The sequence below is a fragment of the Arachis duranensis genome, chromosome 9 (genome assembly GCF_000817695.3).
Source record: "Arachis duranensis cultivar V14167 chromosome 9, aradu.V14167.gnm2.J7QH, whole genome shotgun sequence".
Taxonomy (NCBI): Eukaryota; Viridiplantae; Streptophyta; class Magnoliopsida; order Fabales; family Fabaceae; genus Arachis; species Arachis duranensis.
In genome coordinates this window covers 12,310,372-12,323,257 of record NC_029780.3, presented here as the reverse complement: position 1 = coordinate 12,323,257, position 12,886 = coordinate 12,310,372, and the positions used below count along the sequence as shown (strand labels likewise).

The window sequence follows — 12,886 nt, the reverse complement described above, 5'->3', positions numbered from 1 at the left end:
CTAATTGTAGATTCAAAACTTTATTCCGATAGCAAAGTTATTTCTTTAATCGATAATTACAAACATTACTAAAAAATTTATAGTTTCTATAGCAATTGAAACTTGATTTTAATTACCAATCAGAAATAAGTATTTTTCCAATCAAGTTTTATATGCATCAAACATTTGTTGGGAAAGAAGTCATATTATTATTTACCAAGATAAGTACTTCATTAAACTTGCCTGAAACTCCCCAGAAAAGCTGTATTACATTAGGATACATATAAAGTTTCTTTTTAACCTAAACCCTAACCAAAACACTAGCAGCATAACCACTTACAACCCAACGCTAGCAAGATCTAAGCAGTCTATTTGTCTAGCATTTCCCCAAACAGTTCAACTTGTCCCCTAAGATCCTTATTTTCAAGCTCCAATGAACAAATTCGTTCATTCAATCTGTCAACTTCCTCCGTGTTGACTTGATTCAACTGCTCCGTGACACGTCCAAGAACGCGATAATTGTAATCACGCATAGCATAACCTGTAGCAGAAAGATTATTATCAACCATTATGAATGAAACTTCTTGATGAGCAAAACGTTTCTCGTAGCACAACGGACATGAGCCATAAGATCTAGATCTTTGGCATTGTGGGGAAGAAACACCGTGAAGCCGAAAAGCACATTATCATCGGTTGAGTTAATTTCTTGAGGAACAAAAATTGGGAAACCAATCTGGAAGAATGAGCATGCTCACATCAACATCAGCTCAATGTCTTTAACATGCATGAACGCACGCTTTGTAACTAGCTCCATCACTATACGACCTACATCAATAATATGACATTTCTTTTGGCAGTAAAAAATATTTCAATGAAAACCCAGGTACAAACATTATTAAAAATTATATATAACATCTCACCTCCCTGTTGACCGGAATTATCGCCACCACCACAGTGCCGGCTGCCGGCTACCATTGCTCTCGAAGATACTTGTTGAGAGGAAGGGATAGAACAGAAGGCCCCTTCTAACAATCTTGACGATTTTCTTCTTACCGGTTGAACAGGTCGTGTTGGCTGACGGGCGGGAGGAGCTATGGTGCTGCGCAACCAAGCAAGAGCCTCCGACAAATCACAAAAGCCACGATGTTCACTGTTCTGGTAACTTTTCACTTGTTGGTCACACTCCTGCCATGATCTATACATGCTGGGAACACAACCCCGACGCACCACATAGATTGGAAACCAACCACCATCACTGCTCATCACCACTAATGTGTATAAGAGAAAAGGTCTATTTGAAGAGGAAAGGGGGAATAGGGGAGGAAACAACACTGGCGCAACTTATACCCTCTCTCTCATCCAACATTGACTAATATACTGCAAAATAAAAGCCTTTATGGGTTTTTCGAGGAAAAAAATGGATGAAAAAAAATGTTTACATATCTTTATCTATTTAGTTTTTAGTATCTTTTAAAACTATTATAAAATATTGTACTCTAAGTCAAGTATATGATTTAATTTATTCATTGACATATGTAGTTCTTTTTCTGAAAGCTATATTATTGTAGTAGTACTCAAACTATGGAAACTTAAATTATATTGATATTTAGAGAAAAGGACAAATAGGTCCCTAACCTTTTGCCCCGCGGACATTTTTGTCCCTAACCATTGAAAAATACTTTTAAGTCCACGACCTTCACAAAACTTGGACGAATCAGTCCCTCTGTCCAAATGCCTCTGTCAGACCCAACAGAAAAATCTGACGTGGCTTCCGTAATGCTTGTCACGCGTACGCGTTGTCATGAATTCAGCAAATCCTCATTTCTTCGTGAATTCTCCACTTTAATTTGCATGCTTTTTTCCCATTTCTTTCAAGCTATTCTTACCTTCAAAATTTTAAATCACTCAAACAAACATATCAAGACATCGAATGAGAGAAAAGTAAATTAAATTTAGCCCTTATTAAGGCTTCTTATTCTTCTACCAATTAACATATATTCAATGCATAGATACATATATCAAGAGGTCTTTTCAATTGTTTTAATGGGATTAGGGCTAAATTTAATTTACTTTTCTCTCATTCAATGCCTTGATATGTTTGTTTGAGTAATTTAAAGTTTTGAAGACAAGAATGACTTGAAAGAAATGAAAAAAAGCATGCAAAGTGGAGAATTCATGAAGAAATGAGGATTTGCTGAATTCATGGCGACGCGTATGCGTGACAAGCATTACGGGAGCCACGTCTGACTTTTTCGTTGGGTCTGACGGAGGCATTTGGACGGAGGGACTGATCCGTCCAAGTTTTGTGAAGGTCAGGGACTTAAAAGTATTTTTCAATGATTAGGGACGAAAATGTTCGAGGAACAAAAGATCAGGAACCTATCTGTCCTTTTCTCTGATATTTATTAATGATTATATAACTAACGATAGTGTTAAAAATGTATTAAAAATAACATTTTTCGTTATATTTTTCTTGGCTATAAAGAGAAAGAAATTATGGTCAGTTCCACACAAAAAAAGTATTTCTTTTATATTCAAACATAGTATAAATGTTTTGAAAAATGATCCTCATTTACTGGCCTAAAGTGTTTTCAACTATCACTGTAACGCGTTATTATAATGTAAACTCATACGAAAAGGAATACCAAAGAAATCATGTAAATTTAAATGCCTGATAATTACTGGAGAGACATACTATTTACTTGATCAATGTAATTATGATTTTCAGTTTTTTCTTCCACCACATCTTACAAGATAAAAAGTATGAAAAATTAGTCAAAATGACCATCAATAATATTTATTTTTTAGAAAAAATATTTTACAACAAAATTATTAAAAATGGTCAAATCTTTTCGTTAATATTTATAATGTTTAACAAAAAATACCAAATTCTTTTACAAAACGGCAAATATATCTTTAATTATCTTTTCATTTAGGTTTCAATAAATATAATTACACGTATCAATCATGCTGAATAATTTTTGTTTAAAGATTTTTTTAACAATCATGCTACGTTACCAACATTTTTTCTACCAAGATCTGCCAACTTTAGTTGGGCTGGATACCAAACCCATTCACTTACAAAAGTCACATCCAAGTTAACCCGGATTAAACCTAATTTATCCTGTTAAACCTAATTTACCATAGACCCACATTGACTTACCGTGGACGATCTCTCCCAACCCCTCTATCCGCATCCAGCGCCGCATAGCCTCCATTGTTGCCGTCTCCACCGTCAAGGGAAGTCAACGCCGCCGGATCACCTAACCACGACGTCAAGAGTATGGTCCTATAGTTGCCGTGAAGCCGCCGGGTCTGGTGCATGTTAACGTCGGAGGTGTCTCGAAGACGCATCTGGTTGTCCGGCCTTCAACAACACGTAGCAACCCACCGCCGCCTCACCACACGCTGCGGCTGAATTCATCAGGCCATGTGGGTTCGCTAGAAACCTCGTGGCTTTCTAGATTCGCCACTCCCACCGAGCGCCACTCCTTCACTCGCGGACGAGCCCGAATAGAAGAGTGTCTTCCCTTCGGCACCACCACGACACTACGAGGTTAGTGGGTCTTTGAGATTTAAATTAGGTGCTTGTATAGATTTCTAATTCTGAGCATTACATTTGGATTGAGAAGGATTAAACATGGGTCTGTGTCCGTTGGCTGTGAAAGAACTTAGGAATTGGTGAATGAAGTGATTTTTTGTTGAACTCTGTGGTCACCCTTCCTGACAAAGTTGTCGTTGTTGTCATACTTTTTAGTACCTTTTCCCTATCTTTGGAATTTAATATTGTTTCAGATACTTTAATAATATAATTTATTTATGATAGATGCATGTGATAATATAATTTATTAATCTAACATAATTTAGTAATATAATTTATTCAGATGTGTCTTAATCATTTTAGAAATTCGGTGAGCGATAGTGTTGCATGGCTAAATTACTGTTTGTATTGTTGTTGTTCAATATGGGTCTATGTTGAATTAGAAAATACAGAAGCTGAAATGTGGTCTTAATCTAATGCATTAATTTTTTTTAATTTGCATAGCTTATTGTGTCTTGTGCTGAACTTTCTTATGACATATAAAACAGAAAATTCAGTTATAAATTGGTGTTTCTTTTGGAGAATATTTGGCTTTTTTGAAAAATTGGTGTCTCTTTTGGGGCATATTTGGCCTTTTTGAAGTGGGCGTAAAAGTAATTTTCCGTCCTCAAGTTGGACATGTTATTATACAAATAGACTAAATAATTGTTGTCCTTGTTTTTTGTTTTTAAAAAATGCATTGAGATGTATGTGTTTTTTATTAAATAGTTGGTTGCTTCTTAATTCACTGAGCAACAACTGCTTATTTTAAATTCTTTTTAATTTGTGTTGGTAATAGTTAGCAGACTCTCCTCATTATAACATATACTTTTCCTTTTTTTAATAACTAAATCTTTCAAACAATCTTTTACATTAATTGTTCATAAATGTACTCCTACAAGAGTAGGTAATCATCTTATTCAGTGGATCATACTTTTTAAAAAAATTCAATATACACACATCACATCACATATCTTCACTATCAATTCAAAATAAAACTATGAACATTGTCATGCGCCCCGCCAAAGATAACAATGTATAACCTATGGGCAACCCTAATGTCGTCTACCCTAAACCCTACTATTAGAACTATTTCGAATACTCCATTTTCTTATAACTAATTTTATAATCATCGATAACTTATACCTCATACGGCTAATAATAGTAATAACCACAAAATTAAACTTAATAATAATAATAATAATAATAATAATAATAATAATAATAATAATAATAATATAGGCCAATAATAATAACAACGGTAACTATAAAAGTTATTATTTTGGACAGGTTCATCCTCTCCTTTTTTTTCTTTTAAAAGTATGATTTGTATCATACGATGTCTATGCATTAAAGCTTGTAAATGAGGATTCGAGTAAGATTAATTTTGTAAATTAATTCTCATTAAAAGTGAGTTGATATTGACGTCAATTATCCGAAATTTTGTTATTTTAAATAATTATCTCGTGTCATTTTATTATCTTATTATTGCATATCTAAATATACTTTATTACTTATTAAAATTAAAAAATCATATTCACATAATTAATTCAAAATAACAAAAAAACTGACAACGCATGCTTTAAATAAAAAACAGAAATAATATATAAATAAAAAATTTAATTATTCTGCAAGTTCTTATAGTTTTACCGAATTTTCAATTAGGTCCTATACTTTTTTTTTTCTTTTCAATTGGGTTCCTATACATCATTTTTTTTCAATTTAGTCCCTGTTAACGTTAAACGTCAAAAAAATGTTAGTGAATTCTGAAATTACTTGTATACCCTTAGGGACCTAATTGAAAAGAAAAAAAGTATAAGGACCTAATTGAAAATTCAGTGAAATTATAAATATTCAATGAAAGATATTACTATAATCCCTATTCAATGATTCTACATGAAAATATTCCTATAATCCCTTTTATTTTGTCACCATCATTCTTTTGCTTATTGATATACAAATTGTACCAAAAATACCTTCTCTTTTTTCTTGACCTTTAAAATACCTTATCTTGAGAACATACAAAAAAATTAATGGATAAAATGAAACAAAAATAGTAGTAATAAGTATATATAAAATTCAGCTTCTATCATTCAAGTATTCATTATGATCATGTAACATTTTACATCTGTGTGGATTTATGGAATATAATTTGTGTCTTTATCATATCATAGTACACCATAAAAACCACAAGACTATATAATTTGTGTTATTGAAATTTGAAATCTAAAAACAAAAATCATAAAAAAATGTAATTTCAGTGTAATACAGATAATTTAAAAATTATTTCTTGTGTTGCAGCCTCCCATTCTCTGAACCAGCATAGGGATCAACAATAACAAGGGATCAACAATAACATTGATAACTGTCAGTTTCTGAGCTGAGAAGAATTTTGAAAGAGCAATGTCTGGTAACTGGTATCGAACCAATGTCTAGATTGAAAAAAGAAAAAAAAAGGATTAATCATCACACAAATTGAACCATTATATCAAAAATGATCATTTTAGAGGTTATATCAAAAATTGACCATAGTGGAGTGGGGCAACGTTTTGATAATACCAATCAAAACCATTTGATACATGAATCAAGAAAGGAAAGATTCCTTTAAACAAGAAATTATTAATTTCAAAGCATTAGATACAAAACAAATTTAAAAGCAAAACCCAAAGAAAATTTATTATGCTGTGCTTTTGTTTTTACTTGTTTAGAATCACAAGGTACTTAATCAAAGTTTCTGTAGACCCATTTGAAAGTCGTTAGCTCAAGCAATAGTACTTGATTTGAAGTTCAAATAGTTTAAAACATAGTTATTTTTCAGTGAGAAATTTAAACGATTTGCAAGGATCTTCTTAAAAGAGACAAAATTGAAAATTCTGAAGCCATGTTTAGAAGTACATTCTAAACTCTATTTCATAACTTCCTTCACCTCTATAAAATTTTGTCCTTCCTTTGGCAAGAAATTGATAGTAAGCATAGCTCACTCTAATACTAAGGAAGCTCGCAGTGTTTATTCTTCCCAAATTCTTTATCATTACACCTATGTTTTACTTGATTATAAACCTACATGTTACTATAGCTTAAAATTTATAAATGAAAAGAAAATCATGAGACAAGTTCTGAAGTGGAAAGTGCTTTTTTTATTACAAGATTTGTAAGAGTATGGCTTTTATAATGTTGCCACCCAACTTAATTATCTTTTATATAATATATAGATCAATCCAATGCTAACTAATTGGTAATCCTCTTGTACGGACTATTATTTGCCAAACAGATTAAGGGATATGATTAATAACCAGAGGCAGGGAACATAAATCATTCCATGCGACTAACCTTCCTAGAATCACTAGGATTCTCAGCATAGATTAGATGCGGAGATGGGAGGAGATTCACATCCAAAGGCTCATAAACTCCGTGTCCCAGTTTATCCATGTTTTCCTTGCTGAAATCCTATAAAAGCACTCAAACAAAGTCAAATGACTTATTAGCATTCATTCATCATTCTACAACAAGATTTAATAACATATATACATACATGAGCACCATCAGAAAATAACATTAACACAAAAAAGGTGGTTTTATGAGATGGATGAAGCATACCTTCTTCAAGAGCAATTGTCACAGAAGATGGATGGGGAACATTAAACAAAATTCGAAGGTAAATCCGACAATTAAATGAAGTTAGAAAATATGAACAATTAAACAAATTAAACAAATTTAGCAAATAAATACAAGAAGAGAATCAAACAAGAGGTATTAAACAGGAACAAAATAATTAAACAAATTCAACAAATTTTCATTCAAAAAAATTCAACAAAGTCACATCCAAACAAAAAAAGAAACAGGAACGAGAGAATCAAACATGAACATAAATAGAAGTAGAAACAAAAGAATCAAACAAACTCACATCAAATTCAATGGGGACGGTGCAGCGACGGGAATGGCGACAACGAATGCGAGTGAAAGGGAGGCGAAGGGAATGGCGATGGAGGAGTGGCGTGGCATTCTGCGAGTAGTGGAGCACACTAGGGTTACGATGAATGGCGGCAGACGACCAGCGACGGATGCCAAGCGGAGGAAACGCGGCGACAGGGAAGCTCAGCAAAGAACCTAGTGTAAGGTATGGTGTGGTGCAATGTGAAGGGGTATTTTGGAATTTTAAAAAAATTAAAGTCTCTTTAATTTGGTTTTTAATTTTAACAATGAGAATATTTGTTTTTTTAATGGAATATTCGGTTACTTTAAATGTTTTTGTCACGACAAGGATTAAATTGAAAATAAAATTATAGTATAGGGACTCAATTAAAAAGAAAAAAAGTATAGGGATCTAATTAAAAATTTGATGAAATTATAGGGACCAACAGAATAATTAAACCTAAATAAAATATCAAAATCCCTTTCAAGTTCTATTACTCATATTTGTTGTAGTGGTCTAAGTTCTGTTTTATTTAGTATTATATTAGATGATAAAATATCACTATCTATGATATATTAGATAATAAATTTTCACTATCTATGATTCAATTGTCTATCAAAGTTAGTGTCTCATCCGCATTGTCCTTTATAACGGGATCAATAATTCATATTATAAATTCATTACAACAACATAATAGTTATGCATTTACTTGAATTTTACTATTTGATTAAAATGATTTTTTTTTTAAATAGAAAGGTAACAACACTACAAAATGACGAAGAAATGAAATAGCCAAAGATAAATAAAGAGCATAGATGGGGTTTGTTAATTTTGGTGAAAATATATTCATTTAATTCTTAAGAAAAGAATATCTCATAATACATTCTGACTAGTGAAATTAATAATCACAAATTTATAAGTCACACACAAAGTGGAAATGGTAGACTGACTAGTGAAATTAGTAATCACAAATTTATAAATCACAAAAAAGTGGGAATGATAGACACACATACAAGATACAGTTCCATCGCTCATGCTTGTAAATTGCCAAAATATTACAAGTACATATTAGCTTTTATATATTGTTGTTTAACACATGCAATACGGTTTAAGGTATGTGTTTTAAAAATTTAGTTTAATTTCTTTATTTTACAGGCTATGGTTAGTGATTTACAATTTATGCTTCATAATTTAGAAATTAATGTTTTACACTTATGGTTAAAAAATATGACTTCGGTTCAAAATCTATGATGTCTTGGCTCATTAGGGTTTATGATTAAGATTTTACTGTTTAGGGTTTAGTATTCTTATGTTTAGGGTTTAAGGGTTTACATTTTTTGGTTTAGGTATCATGTTTCACAGTTTATATTTTGTGATCTAAGTTGTAGGGTTTGGAATTTATAGTTTAGGTTCGACGGTTTATGTTTTAAGATTAGAGTTTAGGGTGTAGTCTTTACGATTTAGGGTTTATGGTTTAGGATTTAGGGGTTAGGGTTTAAGTATTATTTATTTATTCTCATTAAATTGTTAAATTTGTTCTCCCCTTTAGATGAACATATAAAAATATTTTATTGAATACGACTCTATATAAAATTATTGTATTGATTAAATTAACCTAACAATATTATTTCATTAAACTCAATCATAACTTGTTTAGAATTGTTATTACTTTCAAATGTTTTATCAGACAGTTAAAATATAATAATTAACTTAAAGATCTCAGGTCTCAACAATTATTTGATAAAACTAAATATTAAATTTGTTTCTATATACCTTGCATTAATTTAAGAGACTTCTTTTTAGTACTTGATATCGAGAGGATGATTTAGCTACTTTAATTTCAATTTTAGAGTTTTTTTTTTACTTTTGGCATATAGTCAGTAGTAACTATCTTTATAATTTTTAATTGAATCTATATACAACTTGAATATCAATTATCGCACTTTAATAAAATTTGCATTGTTTTCTTTATCTAATTGAAAATACAAATATATTTATTTGTCGTTTTTTCTTCCTTTAAAGTTAACTTTAATTTTGACAATAAGTATAGTTAAAATTATTTTTTAATATGAATATTATAATAAAAAATCCCTTTCGTTATTATAACAAACGTCAATTATTAAAAAAATTCAGCTTAATTGATTCATTATTATGTAGGTACTGCTCATTATAATAAATGGATTCTGTTCCCCATTACTCCATGTTGTTCTTGGAGACTACTTCCAAACTTCATATACGCAATTCTTGTATACACAATCCGAATTCATCCACAAATTTTGTTTAACTTAAAAAAAATTCACTTTCAACCCATTCACTACCAATAGTCTTGGGCTGTTACTCCAATACTCTAAAAAATATTAAATCTTAGCCCATTAACAATCACTCCACGTGGCACATTACTTCATTAAACCAAAAAAGTTAGACCTCTTTTCTACATTAATGAATCTAAGTGAGTGGAGTAATTATCATTCACTAAATCAACTAACACTGCAAGGACAGTACCTGTCAGCCTTTTGGAGTAGCAGTCACATCCGATTCTCTTTCACATGTAAAGTACTAGAGAGAAACACGTAATATCCACATGTGTGAATGTTTTGTATAACCACACCATAGAATTTTCCTTACACATATAATAATATTTTGTCAAATGAATATTTTTTTATGGATTACTTTATCTTTTTAACATTGACCATTTGTAGAAGTGAAAAATGATATATTTGTTTTGCCCTAACAAACTTTGGTAATAAATGGGAATCATTTTGTCTAAAAAGGCGATTTAAAAAATTGACACCACCCTTTTTTAGCGAATTTGCATGTGGATATATTAGTTTGGTAAAAATAATTTTTTTTTTTGAAAAATTTGAAAAAAAGCCAATCCCACAAAGCTCACCAGTCAAAAGGAGAGAAATTAACAGATATTTTTTGAAAAAATAACTTTTTGTACTCCTGAAAAATGTGAATGCTGATAAAACTATCTATGATAGATCAAAACAAACTTTGTACTTATAAAAATTTAGTCCCATTTGCCAAAAGTATCCAAACATCAAAGACGCGGTAGAAAAGTTAAGAGTCCAATGTGGCATGCTAAGTGAGGATGTGGTATATTATTACTATTCTAACGCGTGTCAAGGATGTTGTTAACGTTATAATGCTACCCTTCTCTTCCATTTGCCCCAAATTAAAAATCCTAAAATGGCAACACGTAGTAGATCCAACCTTTGTGCTTCGAATGGTACCTTCAATCGAGATAAGGCTTCATCTTTCATGAGGAACCAAGAGAAGAATCTATCTGTGAGATGTTTTTGTGGGTAGTATGTGGTATTGTTACAATATGGAATGTTGAGTATTTCTGGGAGGTGGTTCATTCGCTGCCTTCTATGAAAGGTAAATCATGCTTGTCTATTAATTTGTATTGATGGGAGTGAAATGATAAAGGTGTTTGGCACGAATAGAGTCTGATTTCCTATTTTAATCTAGCTGGAAAAATTAGAAATAACTAAATAATAATAAAAACAAAAGATTATATGTCACATCCTCCCTTAACGTGCCACGTTGGACTCTCACTTAATGTCTCTAACGCATCTTTAACGTCTGAATACTTTTGGCAAATAGGGATAAACTTTCATGTATACAAAGTTTGTTTTGATTTATCTTGGTAATTTTATCAACGTTTGCATCTTTTATAAGTATAAGTACAAATGGTTATGTTTTGGATTTTTTTAAATAAATAATTTAATTATTTTATTTATGAATATAAATAATTCGTAATTTAAATACCAATTTGCACTGCTTTACATATCTCGAGTTGAATTCAAGTATATTTCGTTTACATTGTAAACAAAATAAGCCACATGTCATGTTGTACATATCACGTTTGCATATATGATACATGGGAAGAGCGATCTGCACGTATCTCGTTTATACTGTAAATGAGATACACTTGAATTCAACTCGTTTACACTGTAATCAAGATACTAGAAAAGTTAATTCTTTTGCATGGTAAGCAAGATAAAGTACGACAAATTTCGATCAGCTATAGAAGGATATACAACCATTACTCTTCTCTATAAACATTTCACTTCGTCTCCTCTGTTTCTTTAATAAATTTAGTAAAAATATCTAGTGGTAGTGGATATATTGTTGTAAGTGTATATCTCAATTGTCACATGAGAAATAGTGATATTGTGATTATATTTGAGTATGATAATCCTATTCTGTTATGCACTCGTTCTTTGTCTGAGCTAAAGAGTCTAATATTGACGAACCTCGGTGCTAATGGGACAAAAAAAGGTTGGAAAAGTTGGGTATAGGTTGCTAGCACCGATGAAAAATGATGTATTTCGGTTTTATCTATTTTGGCTCGATAGCGATGAGCATGTGCGCCTCATGTTTAATGTCCTTGGGAGAATCATAGTAGAACAAGTGATGGAGCTTTCTACGAAGGTTGGTGATGTTGGTGGTGGTGGTTCTAGCCACTCAAATTTTTTCTAGGATGATTCATCTCTTGCACCACCCCCCATGCACTATGCTAGTCTAGTAGTACACATGGACGTGGACGGTAAGGAGTCCGACAAAGAGTATGTTGTCGATAGCAACGAAAGTGGTTCTTTTGAGGATGATGATGAGGTACCAGAGACTCCGATCGGTGGATCAGTTCGGTATCTACTGCCTGCTCCGCAACTAATTCCAGAGTTATCATTATACCCAGCCACTATCATACATTGGATCTTGACACAATGCACGAGGAAACTCAATTTTTCAATATGGGTAAGGACGATTACAACACAGACGGTGGTATGGAGTTTCACATTAGTCACAGATTTAAAAGCAGAGAGACAGTAATACAAGATGTGAAGAATTACAGCATTTGAAGAAGTTCTAAGTACTGAGTTGTGGAGTCGGATTGATCAAAGTACCATGTGCATTGCAGGCAATTTGCAGCAGGATGTCCGTGGAGTCTCTGTGTTGCCCTCCAACAGAATCTCGGATATTGGTAAGTGTTACTTTATATTGTAATGTATATTCTTATTTATCATGATTATTTTAGGGAGAATGTCTAACGATCCTATTTTAATTCGTTAGGGAGGTGCATAAATTTGGTGGACCGTACACCTGTTTAGCCCCCACCATGTCTGAAGACCATCGACAGTTGGACAGCATCTTCATTTGTAGTGTCATCCTGCCCCTCATATAGTCCAATCCATCAGTTAATATCCCTATTCTTTGAATAATTCAGTTTCCTGTAATAGGAGTGACACCAAACCCCCTACTCAGACAACATTTGTTGCTCAAAGCAATAAAAATGTAACTATTGACCTTTGGCATTAACGTCTGGTCACTGTTCAATGCATAATGTTAATTCTGTTTTGGAAACATGTAGAATTTCTGCTTCTTTTGATTCTAATCTTGTTCAA

The 12,886-nt window shown here is 32.0% G+C and overlaps 1 protein-coding gene across 1 annotated transcript; it reads right to left on the bottom strand.

Moving 5' to 3' along the window:
• Positions 1-227: 227 nt before the first annotated feature.
• LOC127741687 (uncharacterized) lies at positions 228-1,306 on the bottom strand. The gene is made up of 2 exons (XM_052254802.1): positions 900-1,306; positions 228-520 (listed from the first exon to the last, which is right to left on the bottom strand). The coding sequence occupies exons 1-2, from the start codon at positions 1,240-1,242 to the stop codon at positions 348-350; spliced, it is 516 nt and encodes a 171-aa protein (XP_052110762.1). The 5' UTR covers positions 1,243-1,306; the 3' UTR covers positions 228-347.
• Positions 1,307-12,886: the final 11,580 nt, after the last annotated feature.

Bases quoted from the DNA above. Each gene is read 5' to 3' on its own strand.
- LOC127741687 (XM_052254802.1), bottom strand. From the start codon at position 1,242: ATGAGCAGTGATGGTGGTTGGTTTCCAATCTATGTGGTGCGTCGGGGT. The intron at 521-899 runs GTGAGATGTTAT...TTTCTGCTACAG, and splicing joins TAATTCCGGTCAACAGGGAG to GTTATGCTATGCGTGATTAC.